We start from the raw sequence: 20607 nt of genomic DNA on the forward strand, positions 1-20607 counted from the left end.
AAGAAAATTTTACCCAATAATTAAGATTTATTACATGGAAACAATGTCTCTTATTGGAACCCCAAATACTACATTATCCACCAGAGCTCCTGTTAGTCAGCATTTCTGTTCACTCCCCACCGCGTAAAGGTAGGAGATGGATTTTAGGGGAGCAAAGAAATAAAAAAAAGAATGAATAAAAGAAGGAAGAAATAGAAAAAAAAGAGACAAAGATATGAATTATAAGAAAATATAATAATTGTGTATACCTTAAGACTTAACGATTATGGGGTTCCAACAGATATACATTTGTAACCATATAAAAAAATATAATATAGTAAAATTTATTGATGATGATGATGGTATCGTGTCTATGATGTTTTTGGTCGATGTAGTGTCGTTTTTTTGATGTAATTTCCTTGCTCGTAACTTGCCGTAAATAACTGGAAATAAAACGTGTAAATTGGAAGTATAAAATAAAATTTACTGATGATGATGATTGTATCGTGTCTATGATGTTTTTGGTTGATGTGGTGTCGTTTTTTTTTGTAATTTCCTTGCTCGTAACTTGCCGTAAATAACTGGAAATAAAACGTGTAAATTGGAAGTATAAAATAAAATTTACTGATGATGATGATGGTATCGTGTCTATGATGTTTTTGGTCGATGTAGTGTCGTTTTTTGATGTAATTTCCTTGCTCGTAACTTGCCGTAAACAACTGGAAATAAAACGTGTAAATTGGAAGTATAAAATAAAATTTATTGATGTTGATGATGATGATGGTATCGTGTTTATGATGTTTTTGGTCGATGTAGTGTCGTTTTTTTGATGTAATTTCCTTGCTCGTAACTTGCTGTAAATAACTGGAAATAAAACGTGTAAATTGGAAGTATAAAATATTACTGATGATGATGATGGTATCGTGTCTATGATGTTTTTGCTCTATGTGGTGTCGTTTTTGATGAATTAACTTGAAGCTACAGAATTTAATACGTCCTGATATACGACATTAAGAGTAAATGCTCTATTATCATTCAAAAGTGTGCCCTGGTTTTTTGTAGGTAATATTTTTATTTTCATATTTTTTTAAATCTGCAACGTGTTAGAGCGACATATAGCTGACCATGGGAAAATACAGGTTCAGGAAGAAAGAGGCCGACATTGTCGAATGTTTCACCTTGACTTTTGTTTATAGTGATAACAAAAGCAGGAATTATAGGAAATTGGCGTCTTTTTAATATGAAAGGCAACCGGGAATCGCTCGGGGAAAGATCAATTCGAGGCATAAAAACGCGATGGCCATTATGCGTCCCTGATAATATTTCAGAATCTATGAAATTATCATGTAAATTTTTGATAAGAAGTCGTGTCCCATTGCATAAGCCTCTGCTGGGATTCATGTTACGAAGAAGCATTATTATTGTCCCAACTTTAAGATTTAAAATAAGAGGAGGCATTCCTGATGGGGTTTGAGAATGATAAAATTCAATGGGAAATTAAGTAAATCCTCAGGATTATCTGTTTGTATAGAATCAGCGCTAAAATATATTTTAGAATTTCCTGGTAGTTTTTGAATAATTTCGTTATTTAAATTTAGGGCTATGTTATTTTTAGTGGTTAATATACTTTTTTTTGAAAATAGGTTAATATCAGATATTTGTATGGAGTCTCATATATTGAATTGATTAATGAATTTTCTAATAATGAATTTGGGATTTCAATCGAATCTGGAGGGAGTAAAGGATTGGAAACATTTGATAAAGATTCTCCAACATTCTAAAGCCAGGAATTATACTCAACATCTTCAGAAGATAACCGCATATATTCATTCAGGTGGATAACTTTAAAATAAACCCATATATCAGAAGACTTAAGACACAATTCTATAATATCTGCTTTTGAACTGTTTGGAATGACAAGTAAAGTTTGCCTAAAATCGCCGCCCAATAATATAATTTTACCACCGAATGGGAACTGTGTTTGCATTATATTTTGTAATCTATCGATACAGCGTAAAGCGTATTTAGTCATCATTGTGGCTTCGTCGATAATAATTAATTTGGACCTTTTGATAACAGTAGCATCAGGGGAATGAAGACTCATGCGAGATACAGAGTTATCAACAATCGGAATAGGTAATTTAAATCCACTATGTATTGTTCTACCCCCTTTTAAAAGAATAGCAGCAAAGCCTGTTGTTGCAAACGGTAAAACTATTTGGTAACGTCCTCTAATGTAGCACATTAGGGTATTATACAAAAAAGTTTTTCCCGATCCACCTGGACCATCAATATAAAAACAACGCTGAGGAAAATCATTATTTTCGATAGATTGAACGATTAAATCAAAGGCTGATTTTTGTAAAAAATTTAATTTAGTAATTAGTTTCAATGCCTCAGCTGCCTCAAGATCCTTATTATAAAAATCATCCTGAGCTATTAAAGTAGGAACAGGCAAATTGAAATTACTACAACGAAAACCATGGTCGTGCAATAGGATGTTGAAGCAATAATGCCTTGCTCTTTAGATTTTGGTAGTATGAAACGTTCCATTGTTTGTTTGTTGAATGGTATCTTGTGTATGAATCTAAAAAAAATAATAAAATAGTATTTATAAAAATTTTAACTTACATTGCCTATGAGATAACCTTAAAAAACTTATTTAATATTATATGTATTTAATATGTAAGTTTGTTTTTGTGCAGGAATCTATAAAAATAGTATTTATAAAAATTTTAAATAACATTGCCTATGTAACCTTAAAAAACTTATTTAATATTATACGTATTTATTATGTAAGTTTGTTTTTTGTACAGGAATCTAAAAAAATAGTATTTATAAAAATTTTAACTTACATTGCCTATGAGATAACCTTAAAAAACTTATTTAATATTATATGTATTTATTATGTATTTATTATGTATGTGTGTTTTTTGTGCAGGAATCTAAAAAAATAGTATTTATAAAAATTTTAACTTCCCTAAATCTGCCACTTAACGTGGGTAAAACAGAATAGATAAATGAATTTTCAAATATAAAATAAGATGCTCAGATAAAACGTAAGTATATATGAGGTATATTATACCCGCTGTCTTGCTCTTTTTCTATAGAATCCTTAAATATCAATTGTAGCTACTGTATAAGTCGCATATATAACTTAGAAGATTTCTATACAATATGACTATAGAAACATAAACAGTAGTAGCATAAAATTAAATTATAGCAGAATAGCGATGTTTGACATAACTGTTTCTAACATGTCATATTCAATGTGCCTTTACTTTTTTTCACTTAATACAAAAGTTACTTTATAAATAGTATCATCTTTTTATTATTACAATTTATATGTTAGGTGATAGATGGAAGGGGGGGGGGTTAGCTTTCATTGATAAAAAAATTCTAAGACAGACAACAATATTCAATATTTTATTGGGTTACAAAACTAATACCAATACAAACCAAAATATAAAACTAATACCACTTAAGCCAATCTCAATAACTGATAAATTCATCTAAAAGTAGAGATATATAGATGTTTAAAAGCAATGTCAATATTATTTACAATTATACGTCATTACCTATTGATAATATATTTTATTAACCCATTCAAATAAATAAACCAATGACCAGTTAAAAAATATATAAACGATGTCCAAAATAACATATATTTTAAAAAAGTAAAAATAAAAATTTAATTAATACAAATATTTTATATTTTTAAATTTATTTCGGGTAAGTGTGAAAAATATTTCCTTATATATCTTACCCAATGATATATTTGTAAAATATATTTGTGCAATTATTGGTGCAATAATCATTATAATTCATAAATGTTAAATCAACTTATTTTTATGTTTTTAATTTATTATAAATTTATCTACAGTATTAGATTATTTTGTGCAGGAATCTAAAAAAGTATTTATAAAAATTTTAACTTACATTGCCTATGAGATAACCTTAAAAAACTTATTTAATATTATATCTATTTATTATGTAAGTTTGTTTTTTGTGCAGGAATCTAAAAAAATAGTATTTATAAAAATTTTAACTTACATTGCCTATGAGATAACCTTAAAAAACTTATTTAATATTATATGTATTTATTATGTAAGTTTGTTTTTTGTGCAGGAATCTAAAAAAATAGTATTTATAAAAATTTTAACTTACATTGCCTATGAGATAACCTTAAAAAACTTATTTAATATTATATCTATTTATTATGTAAGTTTGTTTTTTGTTCAGGAATCTAAAAAAATAGTATTTATAAAAATTTTAGCTTACATTGCCTATGAGATAACCTTAAAAAACTTATTTAATATTATATCTATTTATTATGTAAGTTTGTTTTTTGTGCAGGAATCTAAAAAAATAGTATTTATAAAAATTTTAACTTACATTGCCTATGAGATAACCTTAAAAAACTTATTTAATATTATATGTATTTATTATGTAAGTTTGTTTTTTGTGCAGGAATCTAAAAAAATAGTATTTATAAAAATTTTAACTTACGTTGCCTATGAGATAACCTTAAAAAACTTATTTAATATTATATCTATTTATTATGTAAGTTTGTTTTTTGTATAGGAGTCTAAAAAATTAGTATTTATAAAAATTTTAAATTATATTGCTTATGAGATAACCTTATAAATAAGTTTTTTAAGGTTATCTCATAGGCAAAGTATAAAATGAAATTTACTGATGATGATGGTATCTTGTCTATGATGGTTTTTCTCAATGTGGTGTCGTTTTTTTGATGTAATTTCCTTGCTCGTAACTTGCCGTAAATAACTGGAAATAAGACGTGTAAATTGAAAGTATAAAATAAAATTTACTGATGATGATGATGGTATCTTATCTATGATGGTTTTGCTCGATGTGGTGTCTGTTAAAAAATATATCTAATTATGTTAATATTGTAATTATATTTATATTATTATATGTTTTGTAATTCAGTATTGTTTTTTTTTGAAAATGGCGGTTCGATTTGGTTTATGAATGCGTGTTTGATATGGTTAAGCTATGATGATTTTTATTGAATATATATATTATAAATTTGAATTCCTTAGCTCTTGTAGGATTATCTGCAAACATTTTTTTCATACTAATGTTCCTTCCTGCCTATTGCCTCAAAATACTTCTGAAATGCTTTCCATGATTTATAGGAGATTAAATCTATTTTGCTAATATGATCTAAATTGGCTTAAAATTGCTATGATAGATAGATAAATTATAGATATATAGAAAGAACAATATATTTGACATCAATTAAGACAAAACATTTACATTTCCACTTTGAAATATAATGCTATTTAAAATAAAATATAATATTATAGATGGCGCTAAATATCATGGAGATTAAAACTACAATTTAGCATAACTTAAATACTTCCGAATTTGTTAATATTAATTAAATATTATTAAGAATCACTCCCTATTTAAGTAGGACAAACATCCTATAATTAATAAAGAAGTTGAATATTACATAATATATTAACAAAATTATGATTGACTATTATCAGGTACAAATAATTGACTTGATAAGGCACGAAATTCTATTGGCTAATCGTGTGACAGTATATTTTAAGCCTTTTATTAATATAGAAGATTATAAATTTTCTGATTTAATTTAGTTCTTTTTTAAAAAAGAATAATTTATGAAAACTAAAAATCTTCCGCATTTTATAAACAACATACGGTATCATTTTATTAGTTCTATTTTCTTTTTATGTTTAAGTGTTTTTTATCGCGAGACTGTATGCTAAATGTTGCTTAAATTTTTTACAGAAAAGTCAGTTATATTTTATTTGTAAAGATCTTCAATCTTTAAATGCAACAGAAAGTGAAGGATTTTACAAGCTAGGCCAAGAGATAAATGTTGGTGTTACATATGGATAACAAAATATAAAAGTTGTGAACCGGAAAACTCTCATGAATACTATAGGTCCAAAAATATACCATGAAATAAAATTTAAGATTAAAAGCATGATCATTGTCCATAATCACTGATATTTGAACGGATGACTATAAAAATCTAAGTTTTTTAACCATTATAGGACATATTATCATTAAGGATTTTAATTAAAAACATTTGTTTTGGTCACAAGGGCAATGGATGAAAAAAACGTAAAAATTAAAAGTGTAGTCAATTCAATTTTAGGAGTATATACAGAAGTAGAAAATTACTTAAATAAATGTATAGTTGTGAGTGATAACGGAGCAAATCTTATAAGTGCATTCAAAGATGACGAAACGTTAGCATGTATATGCCATATACTAAATAATATTATGCATTATATTTTTGACAATTTTTTAACTGAAATAGCCTTAAATATAAATGGGGTAAAAAAAAATAGTACAATATTAGAATCTATAGCTAATAGCAAACTAAGCCACATCCTTAAACAAGATAATAACGAGAATAACGAGATGGAACTCTGTATGATACAGAGTTTCTTAAAATCATATTCTGAAATATAGGTGTACTTGTTTAGCAAACAAGAATTAAATAGATTAGCCACAATTGATATCAGCATCATACGCTAGTTAGATTAACTTTTATCAATATTTAATAAATGCTCGGATAATCTAAGAGCAGATTCTCGTCCCACAAAAAGTTTGTCTATGAAAATTAATAAAATTTTGTTAACCTTCTGAACGTGATACAATAATAATCAAAACCTTAAAATACAGAACAAGATTTCATTTAAAAGATTATTATGCAGCCACTATAGTAGGCTTAATTCTAAATCCGAATTTAAAAAGACTTAAGTTTTTAATAAAAGAAGAAAATGATATAAATAAAACAATCTTAAAAATGCTAAATGATATAAAATTAGATGATATGCATAAGTCGATGCCAACTACCATTTATAACTTTCCTAACTTATCCTAAACTCATAAAAAACCATATATTCTAAATGATCAATACCAACTATCACTTTCCTAATTCATTCTACACTCATAAAAGACCGTATATTTCTAGATGATTCTGATGAAGCATCAGCATCACCGATGAAAGCTGTGAGGATGAACTTAAAAGATTCATATAAGATAAATAACAAGATAATATTTTGAAGTTTTGGAAGCAGGAATATTCATTTCCTTTTTTGAGAAAATTATCGATTAAAATTTATCAGTTGCAAGTTCGGCTTCTAAGGTTATTTTCTGTAGCCAATCTCTTACTAGAGGAAAGGCGTACACAATTGAAATAAAAAAAGATGTACATTATTCTTTTTCCAAATAAATTTCGATTAATAGATTGTATTTATTTTTTGTTATTAATATGGATTATGAAATTAGAGAAATAAATAGAATGAATTTAAAAAAGTGTAAAATTATAGCAATAGTTATGAAAAATTTAAAAACACCGTGAATTTTCGGGCGTGACGGGCGTGAATCAAAATGTCAAAAATTTTTTAGTGTTAAGCGTGAATGGGCGTGATATATTTTTATTACCACCGTGAGCGGGCGGACCGTGAATAAAAAATTAGGCCCGCGCCTACCTCTATTGTTTACAATATATATTTATACCTTGCTTTAAAATAATTTAAAAAAAGTTCAAAAATAACAATTATGACAATTTTCACTTTTCACTGAAATTTTGTTTACAATTTATAATTTTAACCTGTTTCTTCAAAGAAAAAGAAATTCAAAAAATATTAAAATTAACTTATATATGACTCATATAGTTATTATTTTAGTGACAAATTCTCACTTTACTTCTTTTTGTTTATCTTCTCTGATTAGTCGACTAAATTAGTCGTTAGTCGACTAATCGACTAATTTAGTGGCTAAAGTTTTTAGTCGATTTCCTCGACTACGACTATTAGTCTTAGTCGGAAGAAATAGACTAATTAACAACACTAGTCATGGTAGTACCTAGTAAAAGGATAATCTCCCCATCAAAATATTCGAATCGGAAAACTCCGAAATATATTATCAAATGTAAATGCATCCTGGTCGAGATTCACTGTTATAACCGTAGCTCTAGGGTTAGACTCATACCTGATTATGAGACAAGGAAAATAGAAAAACTAAAAAAAATATTAGATAGATGTCAATATAAAATTGTAAATTATTTCCAAGATTTTAAACACGACATATCAATAATGACAGATCCTTGGTCAGAATTAAATGGCATGTCTTACTGCTCGATCACTGCCCATTCTATCAGAGATTTTAAAATGATAAACATATTTCTTGATGTCTACCTCCCATAAAGCCACCGATGCGACTGATTTAATGTATGAATGTCTAAAAAACTATAAATTATTTGATAACGTGTTATTTATAACACATGATAATGCTCCGAATATACCTGTGACTTCGAAAATTCTAAAATCACAGAGGGATAAAGACGCCACTGAAATGAAATAAGTGATTTATTTAATGTAATAAAATATATTATATGTTTACAATAAGAAAATATATATTATAAAAATCGTTTATCTATTTAATCTATTACAATAAATTGTAGCTTAAAAGTTAAAACCATATCAACAATACTCAATTTATATTTATATTAATATTACACCACCTTAAAACTTCTAAATAATATTAGATGCCCGGCCCATATAATAAATCTCATAGTTTTAGAAGGGTTGGAAAATTGTGTAAAATTGGAAAATTGTTGCAAAACTTCATCGGTAGGATAAAATTTTTAATGAATTTCGAGGAATAACGCCAAAAATGTGACTATTCCTTTACCTTGCCAAACCAGGTGGAATAACACATTTTTTATGCTGCAAAGAGTATGAATTACATAGTATTTACCATTGAAATTGCAATTGCATTATTTATTGGATATTAGAATTAAATGCTTAATCATAATATATATTTTCTCAAAATAAATTATGATACAATATTTTTGAATAAATTATGTATTCACTTATAGAATTTTTATTTGAAGGAAATAGATGCTCTGTGCAATATTCCACTACATATAGAAAACTGTGATCTGAATATCGTGGATTTTAATATTTTAAAACAAATAGAATCTTTTCTATCACATTTCTATCTTTTAACAAAGGAGGTTTTTTAGTTATAGCATAATAAATATTAATGAAGCTAGTAGTAAATATATTAAAAAATTTAAATATGAAGATTATCCTAACAGGCTAAACAATATATTAATAATTACCGTCCTTTTTAAAATAGGTATTTTTTATAATAGATTTAAACAACTTATCCTCAAGTAAAAATAGTTAAAGAATAATCGAGGGAATAGTTAAATGGTTATGTTTCACCGAAACAGTCTAACAAAGTCGGCGCACGTATTTAAATTATCATCATCGGCAATCGAGCAATCCTCCGATGAGATAACGATATATCTGTCGGAGCCGTCTTTGAAAGGGTATACAATTATTTTATAATATTGGAAGATTAATTCTGGTAAATTTCATAAGGAAAATGTAGAAAATAAAATATGAATAATTTTTACAAACTTTAATTAACGTCGGAAATATCTTAAAAATTTAATTCAATTATCCGTGTATTTTATTTTCCATCTATGGCGATAGATTATCTAAGCGCTCAAGCTTCTTCTGTGCTTAGTGAACGTGTTTCTTTGCGCGCCTGTAATACAACGACAAAAGAAGAAATAGATTTGCTATTGCTCCTAATACACTAAGATGGTGTCCATGTCTTAATGCCTTAGGAAAAATAATTACTGAGATGTGGTTAGAGGAATAAATATTTAAATCAAACCACATGTGTGTGTTTTATTTAATAAACATACCTTTTTATTATAATCTATCAAATAAAATTATATGAAAATTAACATATCAAACATAAAATCAAATAAAACCTTATTCTATAAAAACGGAGGTGGGACTACAAGTTCCCATAATTAATATTTCAATAATTTTATTAATATGTCCATGTTGCAAATTTATAACTTTTTTTAAAAAACTTTATAATTATAGTTTAGTTCTTTATAAAATTTTATGCTAAACGAAATTGAATATAATTTTTTTTTATTCACTAGATTTATGTGATGTATTATAAACAAAAATACTTTATACATTTTTTAAATTCATTCATTCATTCATTACCATGCCAGAAATTGCACTTCGTGCAATTTCATCACCCACTAGGAGTTGTAGCGTTCATCATGTATATTCACTAATATATAGATCCTATACATGATGTATACCCGTTTAATTATAGTGGGTGATACTATGTTAGCTAGCATAGTAAAGAAGAGAGTAAGAAAGAAGTGATCTATTATTTCCGTTGCCGGCAGAATAGTGTTAAAAAATTGTATGGTCATGTAAGAGCTATAACAATGATAATAATGTACCTGATGCCTGGTTAGATTATTTAATAGAAGAAAATAATTCTTATGCCTTTGGTAAATATTTCTTTTTGGAAGTTAGCGTTATGTCTATATGATGTGTCATGTTTCACAGGTAACTAAGATCCCTATAATTGTAAAGTCGAGAGCTTATTTTTTTTTTTTTTTAAATTAATTTTTGTCTTTGGAAGTCGGTATCGTGTGCCCCTGTAAATCCTTGTTTGTACTAAGCTAAATGACTCTTGGGATCCTCCGTATTATTATAATATTATCATTATTATAGAGAGAAAGAAGAAAATAGTTGTCAAAATTACTATCATCACCATACGTTCATTCTAGCCATTGCTTCCAAAGGTCACCGGTGTCAAAACATAAATTGTTATTCAATTTCCGAGGTAAGAAGTAAAAGCAGGTGTGAATATTGTTGTAGTTTTGTATTATTATGATATATATTTATACATATATATTATAAAATGTCAATCAAAAAGAATATATTTTATTATTAGTTATTTCTTGAGAATTGATATTCAATTACTTTGTATTATTTTTTACTTTTAACTTTTGACTTTTTATAATTTTTTTTGATATTGAAATTTTAATAAAAACGATATCTCACAAATTGGTACCATCTGACCAGGATCGAAACACTTATTAGGGAAAAATAAAAAAATTAAAAAAAAAATAGTGAATATTTTGGGAAGAGAATTTTAGACATTTTAAAGGAAGAACAATTTCTAGGACCGGGTTCCTCATAATAATACTAATTCTGGATATATATATAAAGGTAAAAAATTTTGTTTTTATTGAATTATAAATTAAACACAACGCGATTTGAAAAGTTTTTTTTTAATAAATTAATTTTTATAGGATTTTAAAAAATTTATTTTTGATATAAATTTATGAAATCATGGTTTATCCTTTTATTACTGTGCATAGGAAGCCTGATTTTAATAAAATTTCGATTTTTAAGAATAATTTTAATAAAATTTTTGATAAGAAATAATGAATTGGATGTGAACAATAGTGCGGTTACAGATTTCATTTTTTTTAAATTGTATATATTATTAATTGGTTTCAGACAATTAATTAATAAAATTCAGAGAAGATCAGTGAATAATAAAATAATCAAATTAAGTGATCTGAATAGTAATAAATCTTTAGATATTTCTGAGGATATCAAAAATAGTTTACATTTAATTTTATTAGAATTAAAAAATTTAAATGGTAAAAAGATTGTTATACCGGAAGAACAATCAGAGAGAATATTATATACGGGTGAAGTATTTAATTCTCCTCAAAATATTGACATATCGGAGGATATAAATAAAAAATTCAATTCAATTGTGATAGAATTTAAAAAGCAAATATCTGAGGTTTTAATCGAGAAACCAGTAGAAATTTTGAAAAATAATAATAAAAATAATACTTTGAGATAAAGTACCGAGGAATCTCTAATTTTAAATGAAATTAGAGAAATGAGAGAAAGTATGAAAAATTTGTCCAGTGAAGTTTCTAACTTAAAAATTAAAAATAAAAATATGATTGAAAGTTGTGAACTTTGTGGAAGAAAAGGACATGTTGGTAAAAATTGCTATTCAAGAGATCGAAAAACCAATGTGAATGTCACTGCAAAACCAAGTGAAAAAAATAACATAGTGTGTCATAGATGATAAAGAGAAATTGCATGGTGAAAGAAGCCAATTTCAAAAGTGGATTTCCTCAACGAACATCGGTAGTGATAAATCCAGTGGTGCGAAATATACAAAATCCTAGTGCTATAAGTGTGGATAAAAAAGAAATATATAATACAGATAATGATCGAATGTGTTTCAGATGTGAAGAATTGGGACACATTGCAATACATTGTATTCAAAGTGTGAGTGGGCAGTGACTATATGATTTGAAAGAGAATCATATAAAAATAGATAAATTATATTTAAAGAATATTAAATTTTATAATATATTTAGTTGTATTAAAAATTTTGTGGATATAATTAGTGAAATAAATAATCATTATGGGAATGATTTTTATACATTGAAATTTAACTTGAATAAAAAGAGTTGTAATGTAGTTTTATTGTCATTTTGATGAAATAAAAAATTTTAAATTAACCAATAATTTGAATAAAAAGGATTATTGTAATCAAACAAGTGAGAAATATACATGGGAGATTTTTAATAAAAACATAAATGAAATTCAGAGACTTTTAAATTCTGAGGTGAATTTAGGTATGAATATTAATTATAGCGAAAATGAGATTAAAATAAATAATATTCAGCCGATTATAATGCATAAAATTTTAATAACTGAGGGAGTAAAGGAACAAAGTTCATGTCCTCATATTAATTTAAAAATTGGTGGACAAATGGTTGATATGTTATTTGATACCGGGGCAAGTATTTCAATCATGTCTTGTGAAAATTTTTATAAATATTGGCCTAAATATAGTAATGAAAAAATAAATATGTGTACAAAACAATTTGATGGATCTGAAATCAAAGTTTTGGGTAGAACGCAGTGGGATGTTCTTTTCCATGATATTCCTATAATTTTGGATTTATGGATAGGTTGAAACAATTATGGGTTGGGATTGGATTAGCAAACTTGGACCTAGAAATAATTATTGGGATATTGGCTAGAGATAATGCCGAAAGAAAAATAATGGCTAATAAAGTCAGGGAAAAGCTTAAAGAAAGGGAAATGAATAAATTAATGAGTGAAGTGAAAGAATCTATAGTTAATAATAATATTTGTGAATATCCTGCAAAATTAATAATAGATTCAAATCAATATAAAATCAATAGTGAAGTTGATAATGATAAAAAAATTAATAATGAAATTAATGAATTAAATAGAGTTGAAAACGCTATACCTATTTTAGTTGAAAAATATGATATAATTTTTGAAGACACTTTGGGATGTCTAAATGATTATCAAGTGGATTTGAAATTAAAAGAGGGATTTTCACCTATTTTCTTAGCATGTCGTAGAGTTCCTTTTGAGTGGAAAAAGGAAATCAACGAAGAATTAGATAAATGGGTTAATGATGGTATTATTATTCCTGTGGAATATAGTGAATGGGCTACACCATTAGTACCTGTTAAAAAATCTAATGGAAAACTTAGATTATGTGCAGATTTTCGAGTAACACTTAACAAATGGGTTGTGGAAGTGAAATATCCATTACCTCGAATTGAAGAAATTTTGGCAAATTTAAAGGGAGCTAAATATTTTTCAAAAGTTGATTTTTCATCAGCATATTTACATTTGCCTTTGAAAGAAGAAATTCGTAAATTGTTGACAATAACAACGCCTAAAGGATTATTTGCGTTTTGTAGATTACCTTTTGGGAGTGTATCTGCACCGATTTTTCAGAGAACGATGGCATCAGTTTTTCAGGGTTTGGAAGGTGTATTTTATTATATGGATGATGTGTTGATAACTGGAGTGACGCCAGAACAACATAATCAACGTCTTGAAGAGGTTTTCATGAGAATTCAAGATAAATGTTTAAAAGCTAGTAAAGAGAAAAGCATTCTTGGTGTCACCGAAATAGTATATTTGGGTCATCAAATTAATGGAATTGAAGTGAAACCACTTGATAAAAATTTAAAAAATATTTTAAACATAAATCAGCCTAGTAATAAAGCTGAAGTACAATCTTTTATGGGCATGATAAATTATTATTATAGATTTGTGGATAATTTTGCAAAAATAGCAGCTCCATTGTATTATTTATTAAAAAAAGGTGTTCATTTTGAGTGGAAAATTGAACAACAAAATGCTTTTAAAATTTTAAAGAGAAAAATTGGTGAAGAACCGATTTTAAAGTGTTTTAATAATGATTCAGAAATAATTTTAGCTGTTGATGCATCGAATAAAGGTGTAGGAGGTGCGTTATTACATATAATTGATGGTTTAGAAAGACCAATTATTTTTTTTTCAAGAGTTTTTCATGATGTTGAAACTAGATATTCTGTTATAGAATAGGAGACTTTAGCGATTAATTTTGGGTTGACCAAATGTCGCGAATATTTAATCGGGAAAAGATTTGTGATTTATACAGATCACAAGCCATTAATTCATTTGTTCAAGAAAGATAACAAAGAATTAATGATGCCCCCGAGGTTACAACGGTGGTTGTTACTTGTGAGAAGTTTTAATGTGGAAATAAAATATAGGCGAGGAAGAGAAAATCATTTGCCAGATATATTGTCGAGATTAGGGGCAGGTTGTGCTACTCCTGAAATAACTGATAACATGATTATAGATAGAGAAGATGCATTGGTGCGAACTCTATCATATATCTTAAAAGGAGGTCCCACAGATTAAGAAACTCTTAAAATGAATACTCTAAAAGATAAAGAATTGAGTCAAATAAAATTATTCTTGTTGGATAAAAAACCGTGGGGTAATAATTATAAAAATTATAAAAAAATTGAAAAAGAATTGTCCGTGGTGGATGATTGTGTAATGCGAGGAAATAGAGCTATAATTCCTTTGAAATTACGCATTAAAATTGTGAATTTATTACATGCCGGACATCAGGGTCGAGATAAAATGAAATCTTGAGCTCGTGAATATGTATGGTGGCCTGGTATGGGTAAGGATATTAAAAATTACAAGGAAATGTGTTCCATGTATTACATGTGCAAATATGCCCCGCAAAGAGTTAGGGCAAATATGGCCTAGATCAAAGAAACCGTGGGAATGTATTCATATAGATTTTTTTGATTTGGATAAAAGATCATATTTTTTAGTGGTGGATTCATATTCAAAGTGGATAGAATATGCAGAGGTACATGGTTATACAACTAAAATTGTTAATAATAAATTAAGTGAATTATTTGCAAGATTTGGTTTGCCGGACAAAATAGTGTCTGATGGAGGTCCAGCCTTCATAAGTAAAAATTTTAAACAATTCTGTGATGAATTAAAAATACAACACATACTTACTCCACCTTATCATCCTAGCTCGAATAGGCAGGCAAAGGATGGTAGCTATTGTAAAAAATTGGATAAAAAAGGCTAAACAAGAAAAAAGTGATATTTGGTTAGCGCAATTATTTTACAATAATTCAAAAAATAAGGAAGGTGTTACTCCTATAGAGTTATTTTTGAATAGGAGAACAAGATTTCTTTTGTATTTTTTAAAAATGGAAGTAATAAAATATTACCTTGTGAAAAAGCCATTATAAAATTTCCGGTGGGAAAATTAATATGAGGTCGTATTTTTGATAATATAGATCAGAAATGGGAGAAAGGCATTGTACTCGAAAATTTTGGATTAAAAATGAGTAAGGTTAAATTTTGTGATGAGTAAGGTTAAATTTTGTGACGGAAATATTAGGATACGTCATAACGACCATATGAAAGTAAGGAATCAATAGGGAATATATTGATTGTTAATTTTTATTTATTATGAATATATAAATGTATATATTGGTTATAAATCAGTGGATTAAAAATGAGTAAGGTTAAAGATTGTGACGGAAATATTTGGATACGTCATAACGACCATATGAAAGTAAGGAATCAATAGTGAGTATATTGATTGTTAATTTTTATTTATTATGAATACCATATAAATGTATATATTGGTTATAAATCAGTAATATTTAAAAAATACTCTATTAATTTAGATATAGTTATTATAAATTATTAATTATTGGGAGAATATTAGTGAATATAGTACCAATAAATGCTTAATTATTGAGAAAAATTATGTTAATTGATTGGGAATTTAATTAGTGATTTATATATATTGTGCATATATGTATATAAATTATGGAAATTTCTTAAATGTTTTCCATTAATTCTAAATTATTAATTATTGGGAAAATATGAGTAGATATAGTTTCAATAAATGCTTAATTATTGAAATTTATATAATGTTTTCCATTAATTATGGAATTATGTTTTTAAATATGTGATTTAAAATTAATTTCGAGAAAAATATGAGTGGATATATAAAAAATACTTAAAATACAAACTTTTAATATAATTAAATTCATATTTTTTAATTTAACATGTGCAAAAATGAGTTAAATATAAGAAAAAATTTCCATTGGGAACAGTGAATTTAAAATGAAATTAACTCTTAGAGAGTTGATTATAATTAAATTTTTATAATAAAAGATAAAAAAACATAAGTGAGATAAAAATTTATTATTATAATCTTTGATAAAACAGTTATAATAGAAAATAAAAAAAAAACTTAAATAAGATAATCGATCGCCAGTGGTGTGAAAAGAAATAAATACGAGTGTATATATATTTATTATTGTTTAAAAAAAAAGTAGTGTTCATAATTAGTTTAAAGGACCAAATGTGAAAGAAAAGAAAATATTAAAGTGTATTTTATGTTAACAAAATAAGTGTATATATGTCACAAAATTTATTTTACAAATGTTAACAGAATATTGTATATATGTCACAAAATTGTTATTACAAATGTTAACAAAATATTATATATATGTCACAAAATTATATTTACATATTATTATTAAATTGTACAACATTATATTTACATAATTAAATTTATATAAAGCGTAATATAAAATGTATGATATAATAACGATCAATATAATAGTAAATTTCATTAATATATCAATTTAAAAAATAATCACATTTGTTAGTATATCTTTTAAGGATAAATAATAATATATTTAAATAATATAAATAAATATATAGTAAATTAATATAATAAATTGAGCATATGATTTAAAAGAATTATGAGTTTTCATAGTTTGCCCTTCAATTTTTCTTCTTCTATCTGAATATTCCTCTCTTGTTCTTAATTGCTTTTCTCATCGTCGATTCTGTGATTAGGGTTTGGCTCTTTTGTTGACTTACATCTGAATATCCCTCTCTTGTTCTTAATTGCTCTTCTCATCGCCGATTCTGTGATTAGGGGGTATCAGTCATTGAGAATATGAAGCTGAGGTAATTGGATTTTATTATATTGAGGGCTAATCTTTGGCGTAGGTAGTAACCCTCGTTGGGATCTTCGGTCCTAGTAGAGATCCGTTTCCCCAGCTCTTTAAAGAAGGCCAGGGCATGAGAGCCGAACGACGTTAGAGTCGTGGCGATTAGAGGTAGGAATGTGTAATTGGCCGGAAGCGATGGCGAATACTTAGCGAGTTTATTCGTCTCGGCGTCTACTAGAGCATCTCTATTTATATTGGAAGGGGCAAGGGGATCGATGCATGAGAAATCCCAGGTTAGGAATTCCCCCCTCTTCCAAGGGATCATGGTAGAGCCATCGGGACGCTTACCATCAGAATTGTAGAGTCCAGTAGGTTCGAGGGTTGATGGGATACCGGCAGATTTTAGGGCTCTGGCAATAGTATCATTGCATTTTGAATGTCTAATGAATCTGCCATGGTCCTCGGGCTGGCTCCTCGATTTAAGGTATGCAACGGAGTTGCCAACTAGAGGCTTATCCCAGTCCTTCTGCAGTGTCGATGAGGGAGGATCGACTAATGAAAGAGATTTCCATAGATCAATTGCCTGGGGAAGTAAAGGGTCAGGATGTTTTGTGAGTGCGTGTATGATGGGCTCGCAGGACAGGCGAGAGGATATGAACGCACTAACAGAGAGTAAGGAAGGCGATCGTATGCCACGCCGGATTTGGTTGGCAAGGTAGCTTGTAGCCAAGATAGGTCTCCGAATTTGAGATTGAGTATATCCTCTGTGAGGTGTTTAATCTCTAGTTCGTGTGCAGCGAGGTGGACGTCGTATTGGAAGATACGTGACGATCGGAGTGTATATAGAATTTTTGGGATTAGGAGGTAGTTCTTTAATAGAAAGAACGCTTGGTGGGCTGGGAGGCGAGATAGTGTATCGCGCATAAGGGATATCTCTAGTAGAGTGTCAGCGAAGAACTTGACAAAGGACTCGTCTTTACCCACTGGAGATCCGAGATGTGTTAAGAAGTTCAATGGTGTATGATTGAACATAGGATCATAGTTAAGGTCGATGATTCCAAGAGGACAATATTCGCTCTTGTCTTGATTGATTCGCAGTCCCAAACTGCTCTCGCTGGATTTTATTATTTCGACCGCCTTCATAACTTCGCTGGGTAAGCAGCCTAGTATACCTTCGTCGATATACCAGTTATGAAGGTTTAGTTTTCATTGGTCATTTATGCCTTGTATTAGGCTATTGATGCTCAGACATAATAAAAAGGAGCCTAGAGGGTCATCTTGTTGTATTCCACTATTAGAAGGAATCAATTTATCTCCAAATTGAAGATGCGATGGACTAGCATAACAATCGAAAATGAATTGCGAGTATTCTGGGTAAAGGGTAAGGATGGGATTAAGAAACGCTGTACGTTTTAGAGAGTTAAAAGCGTTTGAAAAATCTATCTTAATTAGGATATCGTCACTGAGGTCTGTTTGTAGATACATTCTGGTCATGTGTAGGGATACCTCACATCCCCCTTTTACGTTGACTCCTAATTGATTAGAGCACAGGTGATTGGATACTGTGAACAATATTCTGCTCACTACTAGCTTTGTGGTTAATCGGTGCCAAGTGGTCCCAATAGCGATAGGGCGAATATCTTTACTAGGTTTATGGAGGGCGATGAATTTAGCTCCATAAAGGAGTGGAATAATGGCGGGTGGTAAGCCTCCAGCAAGCATAGGGTTGATAAGTTGAGTAATTTTTTCCAAAACGTCGCATTGTTGTGTGATGTAAGGTGCCGTTAGATCCTGTAGGAATATTGGGCGAAACCCATCAATCCCCCGGTGAAGAATCGTGTTTGAAGGAGAGGATAGCCTTTCTAACCTCGCTTGAGGTAAAAGTAGTTGCAATTAGAGGAGCTTCGGGGTAAGACGGTATTTCGTCCTTAAGATCGTGTGGGTGGTGTTTTAGGAGAAGAGCTTGATAAGTTGTTTGATCGTAGGGAGCTAGCTTATTGTCAGATGTTGCCAGTCGTATGGCGGATTTAACATTCAGGTTATCCAGCTTTTTAGATATAAGCTTGGCCTTGGTGAGTAGGTCGTTTTTGTGATTTTTATTTATATCAGTGTCATCACCTTTAAAAGATGTGGAAAAGTGATTGATGGGTAAGGGGTAGATAGTAGCATCCTTGACTTGCTGTGTCAGAGATTTTTTGCTGGCAGGATCAGGAACTTGCAAGGTAGTAAAGGCAAATGACAGGGTGTCTAGCCAGTGTTTTGTGGAAGAATAATTATTTATCAAGGAAGTCAAGTTCTTTGAGAGGTGTTTGGCAACTTGAAGTCTTGCTCCCTTAAGTATTCATGAAATCACAAATGGTTTTGGTGTGACTAAAAATATTTCTACATCTATGGAGTCGGTTGGATTGAAAGTGAGAGCATTTTCGGCGGTTGAGGTGGGGACTATTGGGCTAGTAGGCACATCAGTCAAGGTGGGAATGGTAACTATAGGTTGTGCGAGGGCAAGGACAGAAAAGGCATTTAGGGTTCGAGGGATAGCTGGTGATAAGATGGGAAGCCCAGATTGTGGACATTTTATCTTCTGGTTTCGATGAGATGGCAATAGCCCCAATTTGGTTACTTTAACGAGTTTATTACATAAAGGGCAGTTAGATTTGGTGGAAGCTGTGCTGAGGTCTGGTAAGCTCATGAATTAAAATTTTTTTATATATTAAATTTTAACAAAATAATAGCGTAGATCACAAATTTATTAAAATATGTAGTTAGTATAATTATGTTAACAAAATAATTTTTTTATAATACAAATGTAAATGAAAATTCAAATTTCATTTGAGACCAAAATATTGAGTAATTATGTTGGGAAAGAAGTTATATTTAGAAGTTTCATATATTTTGATTATAATATTTTGAAAATATATTTATCATATATGTTACATGTTACATATAACCCGGATGTGTTGGAAGATAAGAAAATGATTGAAATATGGGAGTAAAGATGACCAAGAGCTATGACACAAATGAAAGGCTTGAGGATTATGAAGGAATGATATCAAATAAATGAAGAGAATTTGGAGATTATGAAAATGAAGCGAATATTATAAATTATATGAAATTATATTTAGGGATAATGGAAGACGTGGCCTATGAAGAGTGGGCGTGTTGTAGTTTTGTATTATTACGATATATATTTATACATATATATTATAAAATGTCAATCAAAAAGAATATATTTTATTATTAGTTATTTCTCGAGAATTGATATTCAATTACTTTGTATTTTTTTTTACTTTTAACTTTTGACTTTTTATAATTTTTTTTGATATTGAAATTTTAATAAAAACGATATCTCACAAAAATATAGTTTCATTACTTCCAAACAATTTCTGTTCTAGTTTAGACCATGT

At 28.5% G+C, this 20607-nt stretch overlaps 2 protein-coding genes across 2 annotated transcripts; both read right to left on the bottom strand.

The window, feature by feature from the left end:
- Positions 1 to 1056: 1056 nt before the first annotated feature.
- Positions 1057 to 1380, bottom strand: LOC135925777 (uncharacterized). Its single transcript, XM_065461253.1, has one exon. It carries the CDS (start codon positions 1378 to 1380, stop codon positions 1057 to 1059), a length of 324 nt encoding a protein of 107 aa, XP_065317325.1.
- A 376-nt stretch (positions 1381 to 1756) lies between these two features.
- On the bottom strand, positions 1757 to 2224 carry LOC135925787 (uncharacterized). The gene has a single exon (XM_065461266.1). It carries the CDS (start codon positions 2222 to 2224, stop codon positions 1757 to 1759), a length of 468 nt encoding a protein of 155 aa, XP_065317338.1.
- Between the last annotated feature and the right edge of the window lie 18383 nt (positions 2225 to 20607).

Source organism: Gordionus sp. m RMFG-2023, chromosome 1, assembly GCF_954871325.1.
Source record: "Gordionus sp. m RMFG-2023 chromosome 1, tfGorSpeb1-WG-v2, whole genome shotgun sequence".
NCBI classification, from domain to species: Eukaryota; Metazoa; Nematomorpha; class Gordioida; order Chordodea; family Parachordodidae; genus Gordionus; species Gordionus sp. m RMFG-2023.